The sequence below is a fragment of the Orcinus orca genome, chromosome 9 (assembly GCF_937001465.1).
Source record: "Orcinus orca chromosome 9, mOrcOrc1.1, whole genome shotgun sequence".
NCBI classification, from domain to species: domain Eukaryota; kingdom Metazoa; phylum Chordata; class Mammalia; order Artiodactyla; family Delphinidae; genus Orcinus; species Orcinus orca.
The window spans coordinates 5633044-5660221 of NC_064567.1; the positions used below are offsets into that span (position 1 = coordinate 5633044).

The window sequence follows — 27178 nt, forward strand, 5'->3', positions numbered from 1 at the left end:
CATCCATGACTTTCCCCCATATTCTTTTATAATATTTTCTAGGCCCACAGTCAAGGATTCCCAGAGCATCGTCAAGGTAGAAATAGACCATTCACACCGGCACACCGTCCCTGAATGCCATTTAGTTACACAAACAGTGTGAATATTTTTGTGATTCTTGATACAAGCTGTGGTTCAGAAACCATTTTACCCATTTGTGGATGCCATTCAGTTACTGTCTGGCTCTCGTGCCCTTGGGTTGGCTCTGCTCACCTCCTCTTCCTAGTTTCCTGCCAGTTTGTTCAACAGATTGATGGAGTCCCTGCCGTACTCAGGACAATGCTGGACTCGGCTAAGACAAGTGTGGAAAATGACTAATGAGAGTCCCCCTCACCCAGCAGCCGTCCTTCTGCCCTTGTGCAGGTGAACCAGGCACCTGCATAAGTCATTCTAGATAGAGGCAAAATGAGTCACAGTAAGGGCAGAAACAGGTGCCGAGTTATTACTTCTACTCTGACTTGAAGCTCTAGTTTCCTAAAATCCTCTCTTTTCACTATTAAGTTAACAAGGGGTTTCGGAGTATAGTGGGTGAGAAAATAACCTTTTTCTTTCTGAGTAAAAAAGATAAACTGTACCCCAGAATAAAAATAATTTTAAGAGATACACTTCCACTGCGTCAGCTCCGTAATATAGAAGTTTAATTTTTTTGCTTGTTTCTCGTTGATCTTTTCTGTGTAAATACATGTTTTATATAATTATAATGCGTAATTTTATAGTCTGCGTTTTCACTGCCGTAAACCTTTTTTTTTTTTACTTCAACGTAATCTTCACAGTTATACTATTTGATGCTTTTTTCTCACTGGTATACCAACATTTAGCAAGTTTTGTTGGAGGCAGATCTTTCTCCAGTTTTCAGTGTTAGAAATAATGCCACATAATTGAACATCTCTGATTCAGGAATCCTACTCCTAAAATTTCTGTATGAGTAAGTAATTCAACAGAGGAAAAGCTAGTACACAAACAGTATGAATATTCTTGTGATTCTTGATACGAGCTGTGGCTCAAAAACTATTCTAACAATTCATGGAGCCACCAGTGGTTTTACAACTGCACTTGTGTCGGGCGCTATAACGAAAACATACTGGCTTATTCAGCAGCCATAAATGGTACTTTAAATTTGCTTTAATTTTCATTTCTTTGATTATCAGTAAAATTGAACCATTTTCCATATGTTATTTGCTGTCTGTATTTAGAGGTCATTTTCAGCATTGAGCTTTTGGCTTTTAATAGATCATCACCTCTGCTGCCTGTCACGGTGTCCCGGAGGGTGTTTGTCCCGAGGGCTCAGGGAGACACTGTATGTGAACTACTCTGAACAGGGCCCAGCCCATAATAGGCACACAGTGAATGTCTGTCTCAAGAAGATACAAAAGTAGGAATATATTACATCTTTCATTCCTTCTCTTTCTCAACCTCAGGGAAATGAAGGGGGAATGCTGCTTGTTTTGTTATTGAACATATGAAAAACAAATTTTCATTTCAGGTACTTTGATAGAACTTCAGTATTTCTGAATGAACTAATAACCACATATAGGAAAGAGCAAACTCGGAAGTTTGGGGAATTCCCTGGAGGTCCAGTGGTTAGGAGTCGGCGCTTTCACTGCCGAGGGCCCGGGTTCAGTCCCCGGTTGGGGAAGTAAGAGCCCGCAAGCTGTGTGGCGTGGCCCGAAAAAAACAAACCTTTGAAGTTTAATTCTTCTGTGTGGTTTTAATTACATAAAGTCTCTCTGATTGCATTGTTTCAGTTTGAAAAAATAATCTCTATATACCTTTCAATATAATACAAAAGCATATTGCTAATGTTAATAAATTCAGTTATTTTTAACTGGTAAGATTTGGTTGAGTGTTTCAGTGGAAGGTATTTTTCTCCCTGCATATATATAGACTAAAAATGCGTGTTGTCTCTCTCATTGGTCTTAGGTTAAAAAGGCCTTCTTTGCCCTAGTAGCCAACGGTGTCCGAGCAGCGCCTCTGTGGGAGAGTAAAAGACAAAGTTTTGTAGGTAAGCGGCAGGGGCCGGGGATCTGAAAGCCTGAGTTAGCTCTAAAGTGCTGGTTTGGAGTGCAGCCTAGTAGACATGTTACCAATCGAAGGACAGCCTTGCTTTTACATCCTGTGCGGTGGGACTGCGAGTGAATTCAAAACATCTATGTACCTGTGTGGAGTTTCTTTAGATTCAGCGCCGTTTTGGCTCTGAAGCCTCCTCGGTGCCCTTGCCGGTCCCCTCGTCCCAAGGCTGAGGCCCGACCCCTCCCTGTCGGTCCCTCCGCTTGCGGTCCTGCCGCGGGCCATCCCCGCTCCCTCCCCGGTGAGCACTTTCCTGACACAGCAGATGAAACGATGGAAACGTGATTGGTAAAAAGCGTTGTTACGCTATTAAAGCGTTGTTACGCTATTAAAAATACCACGTAACTCACAGTATCTAAGCTCCATAATTTTCTCATCTTATGAATCACAGTGGACAATGGGTGTCGTCCCTCTTAGGAGGCATCGCATCATTCTGAAATGGCACTCGGTGTCCGCCGCCCCTCGGGCTGCAGCTGCCTCAGGGGAGAGGTTCACGCCTTCACCTCTGTAGTCCTGGTGTCCGGCACACAGTGGGCCCTTCGTAAATTGTGCCTGTGAAAGGCGCTGTTTTTAGGAAGATTCTCAGAAAACAATCCAAGTGCTACCAAAAGTGTTATGTTTCTAGAGCTTATGGGATACTTTATCTTATTTTAAAGTATCCTAAATTATTTACATGTAGCCACAAGTCTTTTGTGATGTTTAATAACATTCAGAAAGTTTTGTCTTGGTGAATTGCCAACTACTGTGATTAATTCCATTAATTACTATCAGGTTTAATTTCAGCTAAATTTGTGTATCTTAATGTGGTGTAGATAATTAACAGATTAACAGTTTTAAATAATATATTAAGCTGTGCTGGTAGTCTTTAAGGCTGTCTAGTAAATAAATACTCCAGGTTTGCTTATCAGCTGAAATTTTCCTTTAATGTTTTCATAGTTTTACGTTTAATATATAATTCTTTCTTCCAGGAATGCTAACAATTACAGATTTCATTAATATACTTCATAGATACTATAAGTCACCCATGGTAAGTGCCAGAAATCCTTATGTCAAGTAAGTGGAGCTATATATTTCTCTGTACGTATTTAGAGCTCTGTGTGTGTGTGTGTGTGTGTGTGTGTGTGTGCGTGTGTTTTAAGATTTTGTGTTTTTCTTTTTTGGTACCGACTTGGTGGTGCCAGTGGTTGATTTTTCCAAATATATATAATGTGCAGGAAACCTCAGTGTAAATCAGTCTGATATTTGAAGCTTAAGAAGGTAGTCGCAGGAAGTATGAAAGGCAATAGCCTCTTTCTTCAGCTTTCAGGAGTCCTCAGGTTAGTGGGATTCTGTGTGCTTATTTATTGCCTGGATAGTCTATACATTCCATTATATTTCTGCTCTTTAACGGCATTATGGGCATGCCGTAGTGTTGAGATCTGCCTGGACCCGTGAATGAAGGAGGCCCCTCGCACCCTTCCAGACCAGGGGTGGCTGTGCCCAGTGAAGCCCACAGTGGAGATGAGAACAACACGGGCCTGACTCCCGGGCCTTATGCAGTTACCCCTGAAATTTTACAAAAGAAATACACGGACTCTGTGCTTCTAAAGAAGTAAAAATTAAAATTGGAGAAATTCAGTTTTGACATTTTTCTGCCACTTAAGAAAAGACTGCTACTGGCTAATTTTAGTGGCAGATCCCTGGTTCCTGGTCCAACTGTTTTACAAGAGCATAGTTTGAAAACTACATATGGCCTTTATCTAACACTGTGATTTTTGTGATTCTACCAGCTTGTTTGGTGTTTGGTTTTTTTGAGTTGGTGTTTTTTTTGTTTGTTTTTTTTTTTGGCAAGGTTGGAGAAGGACAGAATTGTATACGTTCTTTATCTAGTACTGTTTTGGGTATCTAATAGGTAAAAGGCAATCCAGTTAATACTGTTTTTACATGTAATGGTCAGTATTGCCCAATAATTAAATTCCTACACAAAATGGAAAAATAAGCTTCTGCTTAAGACATACTCTTAGAAGGAAGTTTTACCAAAGACTTCATAAGTATTCCATATTTATTTCACATGACATACCTGATTTCATTTTTTTTTTTTTTCTGCGGTACGCGGGCCTCTCACTACTGTGGCCTCTCCCGTTGCGGAGCACAGGCTCCGGACGCGCAGGCTCAGCGGCCATGGCTCACGGGCCCAGCCGCTCCGTGGCATGTGGGATCTTCCCGGACCGGGGCACGAACCCGCGTCAACTGCTTCGGCAGGCAGACTCTCAACCACTGCACCACCAGGGAAGCCCTACCTTTTTCTTAACTATTAAATCCTGTGCTTGAGCAGTGGTTGCTTCTTCCCTGCCACCTACAGAGCCTGCCGTGGTGGCACGTCTTGTTTCTCCTCTCCTGCCCACTCAGTTCTCTCTTTTCTCCCTCCTGACCCCTCTGCTCGTCTCCCTGCGGCTTCTCTTCTTTGGAAATCTGAGTCCACTTCCTCCACGTGCACGTTCTCCTTCAGGTCCTTGGACCTTGCAGTTGAAATTCAGGTCTTTCAGAATCCTCCTGGAGAACTGCCTCAGTGATGGAGAGCCCTGTGCCATCTCCCTGGAGCAGAATTAGTCACTATTTCAGCGCCCCCATTAACTACCCACACAGCACTTTTCATACTGTATTCTGATTAGTTGCAGGGCAGTGTCTCTCAGCTGGGAGTGACGTTGCCTCCCAGGGGACATTTGACAACATCTAGAGACATTTTTTATCATTGCTGGCGGAAGGGTGGGGCAGTTCTACTGGCGTCTAGCGGTCAGAGGCCAGGGATGCTGCTAAATGTCCTACAGTGCCCAGGACGGCCCTACATCAGAAGCATCCAGCCTAAAGTGTCAGTAGTGCCAAGGTCGAGGAAGGCTGTCATGGGGGTATCTGAGGTTCTTTCTTGTTAGGTAGTTCTTTGCACACACACACACACACACACACACACACACACACACACACACACACACACACACACACACACCCCCTACCTTCCCATCTTGCCAGCGCCGAACACCCCCAGGGGACCCCCGTGTTAGCTGAGTCACGGCCATGCTGGTGACCGTAGCTAAAGCTCCGAGGCGGGTGTGCAGGCAGAGCACGGGCATCACCTCAGAACCGCCTAAGTGAGACGTAGACCAGGATGGTTCTACTTTCAGCTGTGAAAACCAGAGCCTCATCTTCCTCAGTTAGGCTTTTTCTCTGTCGTGGATGTTGTTCAGTCACCTGGCACCAAAATGGGGGAGGGGGGGGTGCGGGTTCTCACTTAGTCATTCGTGTCTAGTTCCCCTGTTTTATTATTCTCTAAACCTTTTGGTTCTTCCTTTCAGTTGCCCCTACACTCCCACAGTCACCATTCGAGACCTAACTGTCCTGACACTCGGTTTTGCATCTGGCTCTGGTGCTGTCACGTCGTCCCACTGCTTAAACCCATCAGTGCTGGCCTGGCTTTCTCTCCCAGACACGGAGCCCACCTCGGGTCATCAGTCCCCAGACTCCTCGCTCCTGTCCCCCAGCACCGTCTCCTTTCTGTGTTTCGGGAATGTGAGGAAGTCCTTCTCCTCTCCAGGCCCTTACGAGTTTATCTTCTTTTATGTAAAGTCCATTCATCATGCAGAGCCTGGCTGAAATCTACCTCCTGAAGTTTTCCTTGCCTGACCTCTGACCTCTGCTCATCCCTACTCTCCCTGCATCCCTGCACTAAATAAGCCTTTTAGAGTATGCTCTGATATGTACGCCTTCTTGTTGGTGGTTTCTTGCCAGTTGTTGGTGGCATTTCAGTATCGGACTGTCTTAATGTTGCCAAGTAGATTTTAAGCTTCAAGAAGCTTCAGGAAGAGGCCAGGTTTTCCTACTGCAGGGCCCCCAGGAGTCCCAGTGCAACACTGCAGGAGGCAGAGTGACTTTCTTAAGCTGAGCCGCAGTGGAGGCTGCAGCAGGTGGGGAGGCCCTCCGCCTCAGGCTCACAGAACACATGGTCCTCACAGAAGCTGAATGTGGAGGGCCTTCTCTCCAGCTGTTTAGGAAGGGAAACAGATTCAGAGACCTTAAGTACTTTGACCAAAAGCGGCAGCCAAGATGCAGTGATGTGAGTGCTTGACAACTCCAGGTGACTAAGTGCTGTACCCACTGCCCAGCCTCCAGGCTCTCCAGACTCAACGCCCTCTCTACCTTTGTGAAGACACCCATGTGGTCCAGGCATAACCTGATCCAGCAACTTAATTAGCACATGATTTAACCAACTGCCCTTTTAAAATTAGAGATGCTAAAATCTTATGTATCCTCAGAAAGAAGGAATGTGTGTATATGTGCATGTGTGTGTGTGTGTGTGGGGGGGTGTTCTAAAATGTAAGTGTATCCGAAATTTTCAAATTAAATTAATGAAAATATTGTTGGTTTATGTTTTAAATTTATAAAGCATTTGTCTTCAAAGAAAGGTAGAGCACTTTTTGTCTCTCATTTATGTTCTAATATTTCTGAATTATCTTGATTGTTTCCATCTGCTGAATTATGGGACTCAGCAGTAGCTATGAAATAGTAATTTCTTTTTTTTCCCTTATGTTGTGTGTGTTAACATTTGTAAATAAGAGTTTTTCTTATTTCTAGGTACAGATTTATGAATTAGAGGAACATAAGATTGAAACATGGAGGGGTAAGCACTGTTGAATGTTAAAAAGCTTTTAATATGAGGAAAAACATGTTCTACATATGTATAAAAATGTTTTAATTTCACAGGTCCTCTTCTCTCTGCTTAATAACTGACTACATTAAGACATTTCTTTCTATAGTAATTTTGATAGTATGCCATACTACTATAAATATTACCCACTCTGTTTAGTACACATGTATAGAGAACCTATAACAAGTCTTTAGACTAAGGCTGGGATATAGATGGGATATAGTAACTAGTGCCCGAGTCTCTGGCCCCCAGTCGAGCCACCATTCACCTCTAAGTATTACCTTCCAAATCTTTGCCTTTGTATAGAAAATGCACCAAAGGAATGCCTGAAATTAACAAAAGCAAGGATCTGTTCCTATTTAAATTCAATCATTATTTCTTTACATTATTATTATTTCTTTACAAATTATGGAGACAAGTAGAACAAGTGAAACTTAAACTAGATGATTTGGATAAAATCACACGAAAATAACTTCAAGATTGCTTGCTTTCGTTTGCAGCATTGAAATTCACCCTTTATAATCACAATACCCTTTTCTGAAATGGAGCCACTTTTTAAATTGTAATTTCATGATTGTGAAATTGTTCAGTCTTAATGAGACCCAGCCTGCTGGGTTGGTACAGAGGGGGCAAAGGACCAACCAGTAAGAATATCCTCGATGGGAGCCTGTGATGGGGATCCCTGAGGAAGAAGCCTCTGTAGGGTGTTCAGGGAGAAGCCTGCATTAGACACTGAGGGGCCAACTCAACTCAAGGAAACTTTTTCATTTAAACCTGAGGTTTAGCTTTGTGTTCCCGTTATCTGCTTGGTGTGACAAGCACCCCTGTGACTGGCTGCGAGATCTGAACATCCATTAGGATGCTCTAAAGAGAGCTGGGCCTCCTTTAATCCCATATGATTTAGAGGTTTCATTGAACGATGTATTTGATTGATGATAGCTTTATCAAGTCAGACCAAACAAAGTAAGTCAACATGGGATCCACATTTTAGCACTGCCTATCATGCAGTGAATATATATATTTTAACACCAAGACAGATACTTTGTAATAAATTCTATTGTATAAGTAATGTCAGACCAAGGTTTAAGTGTATTTACATTTTGATATTACATGGTATTTGGTAGTAATAATAATAATAATAATAATGTTGAGATTTTCTTGAATGCCTTCTGTGTAGAAACCTCAGTAAAGCAAATTACAGTTTATCTTTACAAAGATAATGTCTGCATACTAGAAAGATCCCCAGATACAGTAGATCAAGCTTTGGTGTCGAAAATAAAACTTAATAACATTTAAAGAACAAAGTTTGTTATAACTTTTACCTTTTAACTTGTGAAAATTAGTTTTAAAGGATTTCATAGTCTTCCTTTGTTGAGGGTGATAGTGACTTGGTAACATTCTAGTGACCTCTGCTGGTATTGCTCTTTTATCAGATTTCTTGACTTTTCTTCTGATTTTTACAACATCTATTGTAATACTGTTTTTAAATACTTAACTTTTCCACAAAGGCAACATCCTGAAACAGTTTGGAAGTTGTTTAATAATAGCCATGACTATAAGTAACACAACAGTGTTCAGTAAATTAATTCGATTTGGGTTTTTAATCCTTCTAATTATTACCTGTAAATTGAAGGGTATTTTAATTTATGTAATAATTACAAACAGCAAATACGTTACTAATTACATATTTTCTTTCTATAAATACAGAGCTTTATTTACAAGAAACGTTTAAGCCTTTAGTGAATATATCTCCAGATGCAAGGTAAACTTGTCAAGTTTTTCTCCTTTGAAAACATTCCATTCATTCAGATTCATCTGTTTTGTTACCATGGGTGATAGATTTTTTTTGTTTTAATCTAGATAGGGGCCAGCCTCCTTAATATTAAATTCAGTAAACTCAGAGACAGTAGAAATCACAGCCATTGTTGGTCCAAAGGACTGAGAATGAACTAGGAAGATGGTCATACTGAGCAGTTTGAAAGTCCAGATCACCTGCAGCAGAAACCCACTAGGGAGCTCATTAAAGCTGCAGATTTCTGGGCTCTTCTCCCAGTCAGTCTTTGGACGGTTTTAGTGCCCTGGAATGTGCATTAAAACAACTCCCCCAGGGGTCCCAACGTGCACTGAAGTTGAAAAATCAGTCTCCTTAGGCACTGGTCCAGAGGTGGTCAGAGGATGGGGCTGCCCACAAGTGTTGACCCAAGCCTTCTGGGACAGCTCGGATACATTTTCAGAAATAAAAGCATTCTTAAAACTAGTGCACTAGTGAGCAAAAGTGGAATATTGATTTTTATTATTTTATTTCCAAGTCCTAAAAAACAGCTCCACCCAGCACACCTCCTCGTCGGCAGTCACAGGAGAGGCTGGAGCAGCCAGCAGTGGGCAGGCTGAGCACAGAAGCGGCCAGTGCAGGGGGCCCCCGGCCACAGTGCCCTCTGTTGCCAGGATCGTCCATTAGCTTCCCGAGGGGTTAACTTCTGTCATTTCTCAAATAAAAGCATCAAACCTGCTACTAAAAAACTGCTCTCCTAGAGATTTTTGTAGCCCACACTTGGATTTGAGGCTTATGAACAGATTACGGAAAATCGAAAATTTTGCTGAGATCTCCAGTTTAAAACTTTTCTAGAACGCTGTTTTAGGTCCGTCAACCTTTTAATATTGTAATTTAAAGACACAAAAGTACGTTTAAAGCAGGGGTGGTCCAAAGTTTTCTAATTCTTCTTTAAAGCCTCCTAACAACTGTAATGGCTTTTCCCGCAGCCTCTTCGATGCTGTACACTCGTTGATCAAAAATAAAATCCACAGATTGCCAGTTATTGACCCTATCAGTGGGAATGCACTTTATATACTTACCCACAAAAGAATCCTCAAGTTCCTCCAGCTTTTTGTAAGTAGTTTTTAGTGTTTCTAAAGACATAGCTGCATCTACTTTAATTTACTTCAAGTAAATTGGCTCCTGTTACCCTCATAGAAGAAATCGTTAGTTTTGAGGTCTCCATTTCTAAACTTCAGTTTCTCAACTCACTACTATTTGAACTGTACATTCTCAAAGTTGATTCCAGTTAAAAAGTAATCACCTTTCAGTGCAAGTAAAAACACTTGGAATTCTCTATTTAAGTGAGAATATTTTATCACCTAAAATGAGGAGAAGCAAAGCAGTTCGCAAGTCAGTCTGATTAAGGAACTACTTACCCAAGATAGCTTGAGCCAGACTGCCTTATGATGCTTTACTGGTGTCATGGTTGGGGACATGCTCAGAAGTCCTGGCCCCAGGATGGTCTTAGTATTTACTGCAGCAGTGATAGAAAAGCCCAAAGCAAATAAAATTTTGACAACAGAATACCATGTTGGTCCAAATCAGGGCTATATTGTCTGTAGGTTTTCTCAACTGCATCGGAAATGAGATGGCTTCCTAATCATCCAAAACTCAGAACCTCTTCGGTCGGCAGTATTAAAAAGAGGCTCAGAAGGGCCAGAGTGTTCACAGGAGGGCTTCAATTTTTTCCTTTTAATTACATGCACTGAAGTTGAGGTTATAAGTAATTGGTCAGCTAGAACCAGTAAGGGGCCTCATTCATAGTTCAGAAGAGATCATATTAAGAATCATTTTTTTAAAAGAATTTAGTAGACATTAAAAATCTACGTCAAGTTAGCTTTCCTGTCTTCTCCACAGCTTCAAATTAGGAAATAAAGCAGCATTCCAGTGTGGCGTGAAGGAGCCCAGGCTGCTCCGACAGCAGCCCAGAGGGTTTAAGTGATGGGGAGAAATGCCTTGTCCATCAAACCAGCCCTATATTTTAATAGTCTGTGTAAATGTAGCAGTTATCATGTTTAAATAAACACTAAGAAAGAATGTAGGAAGGAGAAGAGTGATTTACAAAAAAGCATGAAGTTTGGTAAAGAGGCAGTCTAGGGAAGAAGAATTAAGGAGGCGGGGACATTGTTGGTCAGACTTCCTGTCTGCCGTGGGCTGAACGCATGCAGTCGCCTTGGCACTGAGCTTTAACAGGACCCAGGGCCCAGGACCCAGGGTGGGGCTGTACCAGGCTCTTAGCCCACGTACCCCTTAGAGTCGCCATTTTAAAACAGTACTAATCATGAGAGGAGCTAAACAGTGTTAAGCATTACGCTGTGTCAGGCACTTCACATGATAAAGCTAATCCTAGCCACCACCCTCTCAGGTAGGTATTTTTATTCATCTGATTTGGAAGCGATAACATTCAGCAAGGTTGCGTAGCTTTGCCACGGTTGCCGGTGGTGGTGGTGGAGCAGCCCTCCCTCTAACAGCTCCGTCTGTCTGGGTCCAGAGGCGGCTTAGATCCTCGGGCTCAGGGCGCCTGGCTCACAGGGCCGACGGCGCCCAGAGGCCCTTAGCGTTTCCGTGGCCACGCTGCCGACGGGGAGGCACAGCCTGAGACAGGCCTTTGGCATCTTCTCCTCTATAACAAGTAGAGGAGGTGGCCTCTGCCAGTACTGCCTTATATTTGGGCCAATATGGTAATTAGAATCATGCTGTTAGAATATTCAGCTAGGGATTTTCAGATAAAAATGAAGAATTTTAAATAAACTCCAGAACCTGATTTTTACTGCCTTGAGATCATGTTCCGAGAAAAAAGTAGCGTTGCCCTTAGAGACATTTGACAGTCAGCCTAAGTGTACAGCTGAACAGGGGTTTATCCTGCATCGAGATGGGCTAGATGACCTAATAGGTCTTTCTTTTTTTCTCTCTAAATTTCTAGGATTCTCATGATTTGAATATTGATGAACTCTTTGACTTGAACATTTTGTTTCTTCTAATTGTTCATCTTTTCCTGATAATTATAAGGTACACCAGGAGGATGGAATCAACTGTACCCTTTATAAAAGGTGGATTTTTGAAACCATAGACCTTATTTTGTTTTAGTCAAACATGATCCTAGACTTCTCTCTTCTGACTTCTCCCTCCTCCTTTAAAACAGCCCGTGAAAAGAAAAGTTAACTTTTAAATGTTCTTTTAATTCTGTTCAGTTGGCTTGTTCTTGTTCCTAGTAGACAAAAATTGGAGTCCTCCAATGGAGAATTCAGGGTGTAGAGGTGGGATGGTGTGGGAACTAGCTTAGCAGCTCAGACAGCCACCATCAGACGCTTTGGGTTTGGCAATGTGTGGGTTCTTAATAAACATTACCTAATGATGACAGCAGGACAAGGAATTTAACATGAATAATTTAAGAAGATTCTCGGTGGCTGATGGGTCTTAATTTCCAAATAGACCTGTCGTTCCCTCCTGTCCGGTTTTCCAGTGGGTGAAGAGAAGGAGAAAATGTTACAGTGTTAGTGCTTTGCAGTATTTTTACTAAGTAGTTAAATAAGCATAAACATATAAGCTGGTTTGAACAAAAGACACAGTTCTTGTATGTAACATTTTCATGTTAATTCAGATATCCGGGTGGATTGTTAGAAAAGACTAATTTGTTGCACATAGTTTTTCATCGAATGTGGACATGTGAACACTGAAAAGGTCTGCTCTGGCTCTAGAGCATCTGTGCCCGTCTTCCTGTCTAGATGTCTGATATGCCAAAGCCTGCTTTCATGAAGCAGAACCTGGGTGCACTCGGAATCGGGACCTACCACAACATCGCCTTCATACACCCAGACACTCCCATCATTAAAGCCTTGAACGTCTTCGTGGAAAGACGAGTGTCAGCCTTGCCTGTTGTGGACGAGTCAGGTCTGTGTGCTGAGCCATACCAGTTGAACAGAAACAACGGTTTATCTCCTTAGGGTAAAACTACTGTTAAATGACCTGGCATATCAGATAAGTGGGGAAATGAAAACTTAGACCAAGGAGTACTCAGGAGAATAAGAATTTTATACCGGCTTATTTTCACATTTTCCATTAAGATATGATTTCATGTCCCTTTTAAAATAGTCAGGTTTATTTTGTTTAGCAATATTTAATTCTTAGTAAATATCTAGTTAAGATTGATATTAAATGCTGTTTTTTGTTTCTAAGATATTATTCTAACATACATTTTTATTTTTAGGAAAAGTTGTAGATATTTATTCCAAATTTGATGTAATTGTAAGTATTTTTAATTTTGTTAAACCTGTCATCTAGAATGCATTTAAAGCATATTCATTAGTCTGTTTTTTGTGACTTTTCCTATTTTAACAATTCCTAGCTTCTTTGAGGATGAGGACCTTATCAGAGAATTCCATAGACTCCCCAACAGTAATTGTACTTTTAATATTCATTGGTTTAGCAGTGAATAACATATTAGTAGCATTTTATTTTTTTAACTTTTTATTTTATATTGGAATATAGCCGATTAACAATGTTGTGACAGCTTCAGATGCACAGCAAAGTGACTTGGCCATACATATACATGTATCCATTCTCCCCCAGACTCTCCTCCCATCCAGGCTGCCACATAACATTGAGCAGAGTTCCCTCTGCTATACAGTAGGTCCTTGTTGGTTATCCTTTTCAAGTATAACAGTGTGTACTTGTCAATCCCCAAATCCCTAACTATCCCTTCCCTCCACCTTGCCCCTGCCCCGTAACCATAAGTTCATTCTCTAAGTCTGTGAGTCCGTTTGTTTTGAAAATACATTCATTTGTATCATTTCTTTTTAGATTCCCCATATAAGCGGTATCATCCGATATTTCTCTTTCTCTGACTTACTTCACTCAGCATGACAATCTCTAGGTCCATCCATGTTGCTGCAATGGCATTATTTGATTCTTTTTTATGGCTGAGAAATATTCCATTGTATGTATGTACCACGTCTTCTTTATCCATTCCTCTGTCGATGGACATTTAGGTTGCTTCCATGTCTTGGCTATTGTAAACAGTGCTGCAATGAACGTTGGGGTGCATGTATCCTTTTGGACCATGTTTTTCTCCGGATATATGCCCAGGAGTGGGATTGCAGGGTTGTATGGTAGCTCTATTTTTAGTTTTTTAAGGACCCTCCATACTGTTCTCCATAGTGGCTGCACCAATTTACATTCCCACCAACAGTGTAGGAGGGTTCCCTTCTCTCCACACCCTCTCCAGCATTTACTGTTTGTGGATTTTTTGATGATGGCCATTCTGACTGGTGTGAGGTGATGCCTCATTTTAGTTTTGATTTGTATTTCTCTAATCATTAGCGATGGTGACCATCTTTTCCATGTGCCTCTTTGCCCATCTGTATGTCTTCCTTGGAAAAATGTCTATTTGGGTCTTATGCTTTTTTTTTTTTTTTTTTTGCTGTACGCGGGCCTCTCACTGTTGTGGCCTCTCCAGTTGCGAAGCACAGGCTCCGGACGCGCAGGCTCAGCAGCCATGGCTCATGGGCCCAGCCACTCCATGGCATGTGGGGTCTTCCCGGATGGGGGCACGAACCCGTGTCCCCTGCATCGGCAGGTGGACTCTCAACCACTGCGTCACCAGGGAAGCCCCTTATGCCCATTTTTTGATTGGGTTGTTTGTTTTGATATTAAGCCACATGAGCTGTTTGTAAATTTTGGAGACTAAATCCCTTGTTGGTCTCATCATTTGAAAACATTTTCTTCCAATCTGTGGGTTGTCTTTTCGTTTTATGGTTTCCTTTGCTGTGCAAAAGGAAACTTTAATTAGGTCCCATTGTTGACTTTAATTAGGTCCCATTTGTTTGTTTTTGTTTTTATTTCCATTATTCTGGGAGACGGATGGGAAACATATTGCTGCAATTTATGTCAGAGAGTGTTCTGCCTATGTTTTCCTCTAAGAGTTTTATAGTGTCTGGTCTCACATTTAGGTTTTTAATCCATTTTGAGCTTATTTTTGTGTATGGTGTTAAAGAATGATCTAATTTCATTTTTTTACATGTAGCTATCCAGTTTTCCCAGTACCATTTGTTGAAGAGACTGCCTTTCCACCACTGTATAGTCTTGCCTCCTTTGTCTTAGGTTAATTAACCATAGGTGCGTGGGTTCATTTCTGGGCTTTCTATCCTGTTCCATTGATCTACAGTTCTGTTTTTGTGCCACTACCATACTGTTTTGATGACTACAGCTTTGTAGTATAGTCTGAAGTCAGGGAGCCTGATTTCTCCAGCTCCATTTTTCTTTCTCAAGATTGCTTTGGCTATTTGGGGTCTTTTGTATCTCCATACAAATTTTAAGATTTTTTTTGTTCCAGTTCTGTGAAAAATTCCATTGGTAATATGATAGGGATTGCACTGAATCTGTAGACTGCCTTGGGTAGTATAGTCATTTTGACAATATTTATTCCATTCCAAGAACATGGTATATCTTTCCATCTGTTTGTGTCTTCTCCAGCTTCTTTCATCGGCATCTTATAGTTTTTGGAGTACAGGTCTTTTGTCTCCTTAGGTAGGTTTATTCCTAGGTATTTTATTCTTTTTGATGCAGTGGTAAATGGGATTGTTTCTTGAATTTCTCTTTCTGATCTTTCATTGTTAGTGTGTAGAAATGCAGCAGGTGTCTGTGTATTAATTTTGTAGCCTGCAACTTTACCAAATTCATTGATGAGCTCTATAGTTTTCTGGTAGCGTCTTTAGAATTTTCTGTGTATACTATCATGTCATCTGCAAACAGTGATTTGGATTCCTTTTATTTCTTCTTCTTCTCTGCCGTAGCTAGGACTTCCAAAACTGTGTTGAATAAAAGTGGTGAGAGTGGGCATCCTTGTCTTGTTCCTGATCTTAGAAGAAATGCTTTCAGCTTTTCACCCTTGAGTATGATGCTAGCTGTAGGTTTGTCATATATGGCCTTTACTATGTTGAGGTAGGTTCCCTCTATGCCCACTTTCTGGAGAGTTTTTATCATAAATCGGTGTTAAATTTTGTCAAAAGCTTTTAGGTTTTTATTCTTCAATTTGTTGATATGGTGTATCACACTGATTGATTTGTGGATTCTGAGAACTCCTTGATCATGGTGTATGATCCTTTTAATGTATTGTTGGATTCAAATTGCTAGTATTTTGTTGAGGATTTTGCTTCTATGTTCATCAGTGATATTGGCCAGTAATTTTCTTTTTTAGTGGTATCTTTGTCTGGTTTTGGTATTAGGGTGATGGTGGCCTCATAGAATGAGTTTGGGAGTTTTCCTTCCTCTGCAATTTTCTGGAACAGTTTCTAAAGGATAGGTGTTAGCTGTTTTCTAAATGTCTGATAGAATTCACCTGTGAAGCCATCAGGTCCTGGCCTTTTGTTTGTGGGTTTTTAATTACAGTTTCAATTTCAATGCTTGTGATTGGTCTGTTCATATTTTCTGACTCTTCCTGGTTCAGTCCTGGGAGACTGTACCTTTCCATATTAGTAGCATTTTATAATTCTTTGTCTTTTCAGTACATGAGTCACTTATCCGTTACTACAGCATGTGTATGTGTTAAATAGTCATGTTTCTATACCAGAGACATTGATTCATTCTGCCAACAGGCATGTGCTTAGTGCGCAGGTGGATTCCTGGTCACCCACATCCCACTACTTGCTAATTGGGAACAACTGTTCTGAAGAGGACAGCAAATGGCATTATGTAAAGTTCTGTTTTTTATTCCCTGGTTTAAATTTACTAGATTGATTTTGGTCCTACATCCTTCCACTCGATACTTTTCCCCCATTCATTTAAATTCATTTCCTTAGAGTTTTACATCATTTCTAAGAAAGGGAACTGAAACTTTGATAGCCCCAAACCTGCATACCGTTTTTTTGCCTTAATATTGACCATAGCATTAAGTATTCTTTTGTAGCTGTCTCAGACCCTCTTGTTTCATCTTATTCTGTTTAATATAACAGACACCAAAAAAACAGGCTTATTTGAATTTGGTTGGGTGGGACCCTGTAAGGTTAATCAGAACCTTGAGCAGCCATTCCGATCTGCAGGGCTTCCTCCGTGATCACCCCCGCAAAGCCTTTCTAGCAAAAGCCTTGTTCCCTAGCCCTGGGGACTTCTTACCCTTTGCAGGTGTTACTCCACCTCTCAAAACACTGTTCATTCAGGGAACATAGGGTAAAAGTGGGGGGATAAATTAGGAGTTTAGGACTAACAGATACAAACTGTATATAAAATAAACAACAAGGCCCTACTGTATAGCACAGGGAACTATATTCAATATCTTATAGTAACCTATAATAAATATATATATATATAAATAAGTCACTTTGCTGTACACCAGCAACTAACACTACATTGTAAATCAACTATACTTCAATTTAAAAAAAAAAAAAAGAACCTATAGGGTAAGGATAGGGGAATCTTCTGTAGGACATACAGTCAGAATTTAACCGTTTTAAATGGTTGCTTCATAATAAAGGTACACCTTATAAGCTTTAAATGATTATTGATAAGATGATGAAATAACAGTACTGATGGCATGTCATAAGCTGGTACAGTGGTACTAAGTTATGATAAACATTAATGTTTTTAAGGAACAGGCTGCTTTGAACTAACTTTGGTCATTAAATGTGAATTGAAATGAAGGATATAACTCACTGTTACTTCATTATAGAACCTTGCTGCTGAAAAAACATACAACAACCTAGACATCACAGTGACCCAGGCCCTGCAGCACCGGTCACAGTATTTCGAAGGCGTAGTGAAGTGCAGTAAGTTGGAAGTACTGGAGACCATCGTGGACAGAATAGTGAGAGCCGAGGTAAAGTGGCTGCATCCAGGTCCCTCCCCACCTCCCCGTCTGCCATGAGCACCTAACTAGGAAACAGTGCCCCAGGAATTCTGAGTCACAGGACCAGCCCGTGAGGCAGCCTTCCAGTCCAGTCCCGTGACAGTCTCCCTGCTCCAGAACCTAGCACATGTCTTGGCACATAGTAGGTCATCTGTGGATGTTCACTGAATTGAATTTCATTTATAAGTCCTGACATAGCTGAATCAAATAAAGATACTTTCATGGTTTTAAAACATACTTGAGAAAACAGAAGTCCCAAGAGCTTTAAGTTTCATTAGAGTATTAATGAATTTAAAGCTAAAAATGTGTAATTATGTGGTCTTAACAAGTCAGTCAATAAAAGGTATTCTGATCTTTTTTTTTTAAGTTAGACACCCTGCTCCGTCCTTAGCAGAGCTGACTCCCCAAGCTTCAGCTGCCATGGCTTTTACCCTGTTTCACTAGTCTCAACACGAAGTCTTTTCTACTTGAATTTAACATCCATTACTAGTTTTCCAGAGGGTTCTAACTGACTTAGGAATACATCTAAGGTTTTTATTGTTCTTTTGTATATGCCTTTTGAAGATCATAAGCAGAAATAGGTAAGACATTCCTGCCTAATTTTAAGGACAATGGACCACATCCATCTGATGGAATCCTTTATAACAATTAAAAATCATGTTTAAGGAGAATACTGTTGATATGGAAAAATGATATATTGCTAAGAGAAAGACCAGTTACTATATATAGTGTGATGCTTCCTGTTAACATAAGTGCACGTGCATAGAAAAGAGACTAGAAAGACTCGCACCTCAGTATTAACACGGCTGTTTCTGTGGAGAACGCCAGCACGCCTTCGTGTTCCCAAGACCTCTGTTTGAGCGCGTGCTACTGTCAGGTAGGAGAAGAAAGTGATTGGCTTGTCCTGGAAGTCCATCTGGTGAGCAGCACAAACTTTAATATGAAAATAGGTTATTGAGGGAAATACAGGTGTAATTAAAGTTTTCTCAAGTTACCCACCTTGACTTTTTTCGTCATTAATTTTTTTCACCATATGACTCCTTGTTGGGGGACAAACCAGTTTTTAGCTTCAACATGTATATATATATATATACACACACACACACACACACATATACGCATACACATATATACACACACATATACACACACACATACATATACACATATGCATACACATATACGCATACATACACATATATACACATATACATATATACACACATATATATATACACACACACACATACACACACATATATATACACACATATTTTATATATATATATAGTATATTTGTGGCTGCACTGAGCAGCTTGTGGGATCTTAGTTCCCCAACCAGGGACTGAACCCAGGCCCTCAGCAGTGAAAGCACAGAATCCTAACCAGTGGACCACCAGGGAATTCCCAGCTTCAACATATTTTGTTAGGAGAAGGGTATACAGTATCAGCGATGATTTGGTTTATTTATATGACAAATATCACACTAGCTTTTAGAAAAGAAACATTCATAAGTTTAGACTCAGCAACAGATGATAATATTTTTGGTGGTCATTTCTGTCTGGCAGAACTAATTCTAAGTGAAATGGTTTCCCCTTGACCTTTAGTAGTTCAAAAGATAGTTATTTATCATTATTAAATGTTAACAACAAAATGTGTCTAGTATAGAATATATAGCATTCTCTGGCCCTAGATGTAAATCAACTTATGATTAAAGTTAATAATTAATTGTGTTATATCACAGGGTTGATTGAAGAACATAACTTTTTCTAGAGAAGCTTTTGAAAGATATTTATGTTGATTAGCATGAGAAAGATGACAAAGTGATTTCTCTTTTAACCTAAAAGCAAGCTATGATGTCAAAAGCATCACCAGCACAGTATCATTAGAGACAAACTATAAAAATGATTTCCCCACTCCTCCCATCTCCCTCCTGTGCCACCCATTCTGTACCAGTGGGTTTTAACTGTTCGGTGTGGAGAAGAGGATCTCCAGGGTAACCGACTGGCATGTGGTTGCCTCAAGCCTAAATTCTAAAGCTTTTAAATCAGAGAAGCGTGATGCTCTCTCCCTCCTTTCCTGTTTTAAGGACACTTTGCTATAGTAATACCTCAGAACACTGTCCACTCACTTATAAAAGACTTTCAAGTAGAAAACAAGATGTGAATGTAATTTATTTCACTTGATTATAGTTGATCATCCTCTGTTATTCTTAATATATGAACTTCATAGAGAAAAGGGAAAATATAATCTAAGAGCAGTGACCTTTTATTTAGTTTCACTGCTTATTTGGACTTCTCTCCCAGGTAAAAACAGTTATCTGATAGTTAATAGAAACCGAGATACAACTTTTAAAAATTAAAAACCGTTTTAGAGATTAGAGCCACATGAAGCAGCTACTGTGATACTTCATGTTTTGAATTTATCTTTCATATATTAATATTTTGAAAATAGAAAACTCAGCAGGACATATCTGGCTAATTTTTCTTAAAAGTAGTCAAGCAAATCAGCATTGCATTTTAACAGAGCCAAGGCCATTGCATGGCTCTGTGCACTGTTACTTTCTCTCATTTGTGGGATCTGTTCATTGTATAGCACATGAAAGACTTTTTTTCTAACGTCCATTTTAAACCTTTACTTATTTCAACTTTCACACGTGGCCTCCTTTCCTCTTGTCTGCAGGTCCATCGGCTGGTGGTAGTAAACGAAACAGACAGTATCGTGGGTATTATTTCCCTGTCGGATATTCTGCAAGCCCTGATACTCACCCCTGCAGGTATAAATGCCAGTGTCTGACCTTTACTGTAAGTGCGCAGGGAGCCGGGGCAGGGGCGGGGATGCAGGGCAGCAAGCCCTCCCTCGCCCACCTGCCAGCCTCACCTTTCTGTGCAGTACTTTGTAAACCATTTTCATTTTCTTTGTGGTTTTGAAAAGCTTATAGAAAGTATTCTGACTTAAGAGCATCCTGTCGACACCCAGAAGTGCTTAAGTAATCGAGGATTCATTGCCATGATCGTCATAACCTTGTCCATTAAAAAGTGAAGATCTCCTCAGTTTTGCTTTATGTTTAGGACTACTAACTGGAAATCAGGGGGGAAATTCTTTGGGACCTAAGTATTGAAACCATCTACCCTTCAAAAAGAAAAAAAAAAGCTTACTAGTAGTATATAAAAGTTTGACCTACGCAAACTTTTTTCCATTAATAGTGTATGGAAATTACGTTAACTGCCAAACATTGGTGACTAAACTCATTTTCTGCCAGATTAACTCTAAGCAAACCCTCAGGTCACAGTCAGGGAGCCCGTGAGGCAGGGGGAGGGAGGGGCCTTTGGTGTTTCTCCTGTGTCACACAGTTTAATCGTTTAATGGCTGAAGGGGTCCTAAAACCACCAGCCCTCCACTTCCCCTCCCCACCCACACGAAGTACAGACAACCCAGCCTCAGGCCTCACAGATCAAGGCCAAGACAGGAGACTAAACCATGTGCCCTTTGAACTCTTAGAAGTTAAACATTAAAATGTGCCTTTACTAGGGTATTGATTTTTCTTTAGTTCAGAAATCAATCACACTGGCTAAGACTAGTTTTTACAGTTGGCCTATAGCCTGGAGATACCCACCTGAAAAGGAATCCCCATCACCAGCAAGAAACAGATCGCACTGATTAAGTGAGAAGGACAGGGGCGTGATTCCGGGGGTAGGGGGGCGGTGACTCCCAGCAGGCTGTAGAGGAGCAGCAGCTGGACATTGTTAGAAACGCACAGGTGGGGCCCAGCCCATGTCTGCTGAGTCAGAAACTCTAGACACGGGGCTTGTTGTAGTTATTTTCAAATGTCAGATACGTGAGAACCTGAAACTCATGGTAACCTCTTTTTAATCATTACATAAGTTTTAGTACAGCGTTCCAGTTCAACATGTGTGCACACTACAGAGTGATCACCCCCCAAGACCAGCTATCATCCACCACCATACAGCTGAGCCTCTCACCCACTGCAGCCACCCCCACCCCCTTCCCTTCTGGTAACCACTGCTGTGTTCTCCACGTTCTTCTGTTGTCTTTGTTCATCAGTTTTGGCTTGGGTCTTTTTAGATTCCACATATGAATGAAACCATATGGTATTTAACTTTCTCTGTCTTGATTTACTTCACTTAGGAATAAGTGAAAGATCCATCCATGTTGTCAAAAATGGCAGGATTTCATTTTTGTTTTTTTTATGGCTCATGATAATCTCTGTAGTCATGAGAAAAGGACTAAAAGATGTGAGACTGTTCACAGCATTACCTGTAATAACCTCAAACTGGAAATAACCCAAATATCTTTGAGCAGAAGAACGGACAGACTGCATTCTGTCCATTAGTGGAATGCATTGATGGTGAACACACATAGCTGTATCGGACAGTGGATGAACCCCACAGACGAAACAGAGCAAGGAAGCAGGACCAATGCAAAGAGTGTGATTGCATTTATATACAGTTGACCCTTGAACAACATGGGTCCACTTATACGTGAATTTTTTTCATAGTAGATACTGCAGTGCTACACAGTCCATGGTTGGTTGAATCCACAGACACCGAACTGCGGATATGGAGGGGAATCGTGGATACAAAGGATAAGTTGTGGGTAGCGCCCCAGTGTTGTTCAAGGGTCAGCTGTGCAGCTCCTCTGTGCATGTTAGGAAAAGGACTCATCTCCAGGCAGGCTCATCCCCACAGGCACTTAACTTGGCACCTTCAGAAAAAGACGCCCCTTTTCTAGTCAGCTGGCCCTGGGCCAAGGCACACAGCTTGCCGGGCTGAGTCAGGCCAAATGTCAACTCGCTTCTGTCCCCGTGGCCAAGATTCTTTGTGCATTACCAATTCAGAGTAAGCAATTCTTTATCCTCTCTATGTCTTGGTGTCACAAACCATAAGAATGAGAATGTTCGCCTGGATGAGTTTAAATTTCCATCCAAATTTGATATTTCAAAAATTCTAAATTATTAATGCAAGTCAGCATGAATGAAAATGCAAGGAGGAAACCTGTTCCACGGCTGGATTTGGAATGTTTGTTACCACAGAAATAAATACTGTAAAGACAGGGATAATTGAATTAGAATTCTTTGTAGCACGGTGTGTATAACGCTGTTCATTTAGGAAAATCCCCTGTATTCCTAATAACTGGATTACCGGTGAACACCGGGAGCGGCGCTGTCTTGGAAGAGAGGGAGCGCCTCCATCAGATCAGATGCTAGCATACTCGGGTGACCGTGTGGTGCGAGCATCAGACTAGAGGTCCAGCCTGGGCAGCCCAACCCCGCTGTCCCCTCGGAGCTGTGTGAGTGTGGGCCAGCTTGCTGCTCACCTGTGCAGCCTCCGTCCCTCCCTTCAGCTATAGGATGAGCAGCCTGACACAGGCCTCCAGAGATACTCTGATTGAAACCACAGCCGTGTGTGAACGCTGTGCGCCGTCAGACCCCACACCCGGGACAAGCCCCATATCCAGGACAAACCCCGTACCTGGACAAGCCCTGCTGAGTGGATGTTTGTGGAATAATCAGTAAGAGATGCTTTTTAAAAGAATCTACTATTATGTGAATAAAAGGTACCGGTGGTTATTCTTTTCACCAGATAATGGACACAATTCCCTATTAAGGATACTGATTTGATATAATAACATCTTCTCTTTTTTAAAAAGTTTTTAGCAGTAGTTCACTGTCCAACTTAATTCAGACTATCCAGACAAACCTAAGTGTCCACATGTGCAGCTAGTGAGTAAACAGCCTGATGGCAGTAGCTACAATTTTAGCCCCTTATTTTTATAGAGTGTTGATCTCTTTCAAAGTTGAGTGTCTTCTAGTGTCTGATGAGAAAATACAGAATCTGTTGTAATGAAAAAAATGGCAGCTCCCCCTCCCAACCCATTTCAAAATATCCTGGCAAGCTGAGAATAGGTTTTATGTGCAGTTACTGTAAGCATGTTTAATGCTTTTAGATTTTTATAAGTATGTACAACAGAAATACTTTGCACCTTCGCTAAAACTTAAATACATATTTCTTTTAAAAACTTTTAGCAGCAGAACCCTCTTCTTTTCCAAATTAAACCTTGCATATTTAGAATTATGATATGCAGGGAATTCCCTGATGGTCCAGTGGTTAGGACTTCGTGCTTTCACTGCCATGGCCCAAGTTCAATCTCTGGTCTGGGAACTAAGATCCCTCAAGCCTTGTGGCATGGCCAGAAGGAAAAAAAAAAAAAAAGAGTGCTAGAATTACGATATGCAAAATGGATTAAAAGCGTGCTGCAGTGATGGCAGGTGGGGATGGGGAGCCTGGAGCTCACCTCATTCCCCACGTCTTCTAAGGCTCTGCAGGTGCGGGTAGGTGCCACCAGGCAGAGAACCACCACTGCGCTCATATAGGACGTGCACAGCTGCAACGTATTTTTATATGGCTTTGAAACTTTCCTTTCCCATCTCCTAATAGGTGCCAAGCAGAAGGAGACAGAAACCGAATGACAACCGTGAGTGGAGGAGCCCTTGCAGGAGAACTTGAACAAAGATGCTGGGTCACGCTTTGCCTCATGAACACTGACTGCGATAGAACAGAGTCCAATGGCTGAGAATGTGTATCAGGGTTTAGTGATGGGTGTTTTTTCCAGTGATGTTGAAACTAAGCATAAAAAAGAAAGATTTTGTGTTTGAAGATGCGAGCTTGCATTAAAAGACTCTTTTCAGACCGTTGTCTGAAAGATTTCAGATGCTGTATGTCATTAAAGTGCACTGTGTCCTGAATTTCTATTATTTTTCATTTTAAAGAATTCACTGGTATCTAACAGGTAATATGACATAAGGCGAGTGTGTGGCATATTGAGATCTAGTGCCTTATGTCAGAACAGCGATATGTCATCACTACTGCCCATCACAGCTGGAGCGTCCTTGTGAACTGACACTGCTGGAGTGTGAACGTCTGAACCTTTACCAAATCAGTTTGTTTTCATTAGATTTGTTGAATAGCTGTAATTTGAATATAAATAATTACTTTATAAAACTTTAATGATGGTTTTATGTGTTAGTGTTCTGTTCTGAACTATAGTGTAAACAAGGCTGATTTACAACAGCTTTATTTATTTTTACTTTCATGCAATTTTTTACACATCCTTTGGTGGGTAAACTTCACCGTACCCATTAATAAACCATTGGTTGCTATTTTAAAAGGGCGAAATTCTCATTAAGTTTGATCTGGAAAGGATATGACTTCTCTAATAGCCGCTGTTAGGTTTTAAAAGCTGAAGTTTCTAACAGCATTTGTGGGAACCTCTCTGTGGGGCTGCAAACAAAGTGCCGGGAAGATGTCTATTTTTTCTTGTGTTTTGACATGAAAATCATGACGTTTGTGTGATTGCTGATGCGATTGTTTTGTAAATTTTACTGTGGCATATACAGTATTGTCATATGGTGAGGAGAAACACAATGTTTCCTAATGTAAGTGCTCTGAAAATGTTGACACTATATATATATATACATATGTGTGTGTGTGTGTGTGTGTGTGTGTGTATGAGTATAGTTTGGTTTTTTGTTTTGGGGGGTTTTTTTGCAGATTGAAAAATTAAAATAAATCTTACTATCTGCCATCTTGTTACAGAAGTTCTTTAAAATACTTTGTATTTCAGCACATTTCTTTTTTTAACATCTTTGAGTATAACTGCTTTACAATGGTGTGTTAGTTTCTGCTTTATAACGAAGTGAATCAGCTATACGTATAAATATATCCCCATTTCTCCTCCCTCTTGCGTCTCCCTCCCACCCTCCCTATCCCACCCCTCTAGGTGGTCACAAAGCACTGAGCTGATCTCCCTGTCAGCACATATTAATTAAAATTCTACATGCAGTTTCCCACTTAGATATTTCTTCCCAAATAAAGGAGAACATGAATTCTCATATTCTTTTTTACATCAACAGAAAAAAACCTTAATGATTTGATTCATAAACTTTCTCCATTATTAAATAGAACATATTTAATTAAAAATGGCCATGCAGATTTTCTTGTGCTAGGTGTCAATTTTTTCATCTCCTAGTAGGCCAAATATGAGAGAAGGAGATTTTTGTCTATGTTTTTCCCCATAGAAATAGTAGTGGTTATGACTTAGGCTAATGGTAATACTTGGAGAACAATGAAATATCAGAAAGAGAAAGTTTTTAAAAACTCCTTTTAAAACTCTGTCCAAAAAAACCCCCACAAATACCTAGGAATGAACCTGACCAAGGAGGTGAAAGACATATGCTGAGAACTATAAAACACTGATAAAGGAAACTGAAGATTATTCAAAGAAATGGAAATACATCCCATGCTCTTAGACTGGAGGAATATTATTAAAATGGCCTTACTACCCAAAGCAATCTACAGATTTAATGCAATCTCTATCAAATTACCATGACATTGTTTTACAGAACTAGAATAATCCTAAAATTTATATGGAACCACAAAAGACCCAGAATTGCCAAAGCAATACTAAGGAAAAAGAACAAAGCTGGAGGCATAACCCTCCCAGACTCCAGACAATACTACAAAGCTACAGTAATCAAGAGAGCATCGTATTGGCACAAAAACAGACATATGGATCAATGGAACAGAATAGAGAGCCCAGAATTAAACCCACACACCTACGGCCAATTAATCTTCAACAAAGGAGGCAAAAACACATAACATAGAAAAGAAAGACTCTTCAGCAAGTGGTGTTGGGAAAGCTGGACAGCTGCATGTAAATCAATGAAGTTAGAACACTCCCTCACACCATACTCAAAAATAAACTCAAAAATGGCTTAAAGACTTAAATATAAGACATGACACCATAAAATTCCTAGAAGAGAACATAGGCAAAACATTCTCTGACATTAATTGTAATGATGTTTTCTTAGGTCAGTCTTCCAAGGCAAAAGAAATAAAAGCAAAAATAAATGGGACCTAATCAAACTTACAAGCTTTTGCACAGCAAAGGAAACCATAAACAAAAATGAAAACCTATGAAATGGGAGAAAATATTTACAAACAATGTGATCAACAAAAGCTTAATTTCCAAAATATACAAGCAGCTCATACAGCTCAATATCAGAAAAACAACCCAATCAAAAAATGGGCAGAAGACCTAAATAGACATTTCTCCAAAGAAGATATACAGATGGCCAACAGATGCATGAAAAGATGCTCAACATCGCTAATGATTAGAGAAATGCAAATCAAAACTACAATGAGGTATCACCTCACACCAGTCAGAATGGCCATCATCAAAAAATCTACAAATAATAAATGCTGGAGAGGGTGTGGAGAAAAGGGAACTCTCCTACACCGTTGGTGGGAATGTAAATCGGTGCAGCCACTATGGAGAACAGTATGGAGGGTCCTTAAATAAAAACAGGGTTGCCATATAATCGTGCAATCCCACTCCTGGTCATATATCCAAAAAGACAAAAACTAATCCGAAAAGATATATGCACCCCAATGTTCATAGCAGCACTATTTATAATAGCCACGATATGGAAGTAAGTGTCCATCAACAGATGAATATACAAAGAAGATGTGGTACATATATACAATGGAATATTACTCAGCAATAAGAAAGAATGAAATAATGCCGTTTGCAGCAACATGGATGGACCTAGAGATTATCATACTAAGTGAAGTCAGAGACAGACAAATTATATATCACATATGTGGAATCTAAAAAAGTGATACAAATGAACTTATTTACAAAACAAATAGATTCACAT

General features: G+C 40.4%; 1 protein-coding gene and 1 long non-coding RNA gene across 10 annotated transcripts in view; one reads left to right on the forward strand and one right to left on the reverse strand.

Moving 5' to 3' along the window:
* Nucleotides 1-25039, forward strand: part of PRKAG2 (protein kinase AMP-activated non-catalytic subunit gamma 2) — a 277321-nt gene extending 252282 nt beyond the window's left edge. For 7 of the 9 annotated variants that reach the window (XM_012537262.3, XM_033408362.2, XM_049715163.1 and 4 more), the window contains 10 exons: nucleotides 1960-2041; nucleotides 3075-3133; nucleotides 6712-6757; nucleotides 8492-8546; nucleotides 9545-9671; nucleotides 12326-12491; nucleotides 12808-12845; nucleotides 17263-17409; nucleotides 20122-20215; nucleotides 23898-25039. In XM_012537262.3, the coding sequence (XP_012392716.1) occupies nucleotides 1960-2041; nucleotides 3075-3133; nucleotides 6712-6757; nucleotides 8492-8546; nucleotides 9545-9671; nucleotides 12326-12491; nucleotides 12808-12845; nucleotides 17263-17409; nucleotides 20122-20215; nucleotides 23898-23929 (846 nt within the window). In that variant the 3' untranslated portion in view covers nucleotides 23930-25039. Of the gene's footprint in view, nucleotides 1-1959; nucleotides 2042-3074; nucleotides 3134-6711; nucleotides 6758-8491; nucleotides 8547-9544; nucleotides 9672-11523; nucleotides 11651-12298; nucleotides 12492-12807; nucleotides 12846-17262; nucleotides 17410-20121; nucleotides 20216-23897 lie in introns of those variants that run through there. The other 2 variants (XM_033408363.2, XM_033408364.2) reach the window with 2 other exon arrangements.
* LOC125965488 (uncharacterized) overlaps nucleotides 1-27178 on the reverse strand; it is a 176801-nt gene that overhangs the window by 107892 nt on the left and 41731 nt on the right. The window lies entirely within an intron of this gene.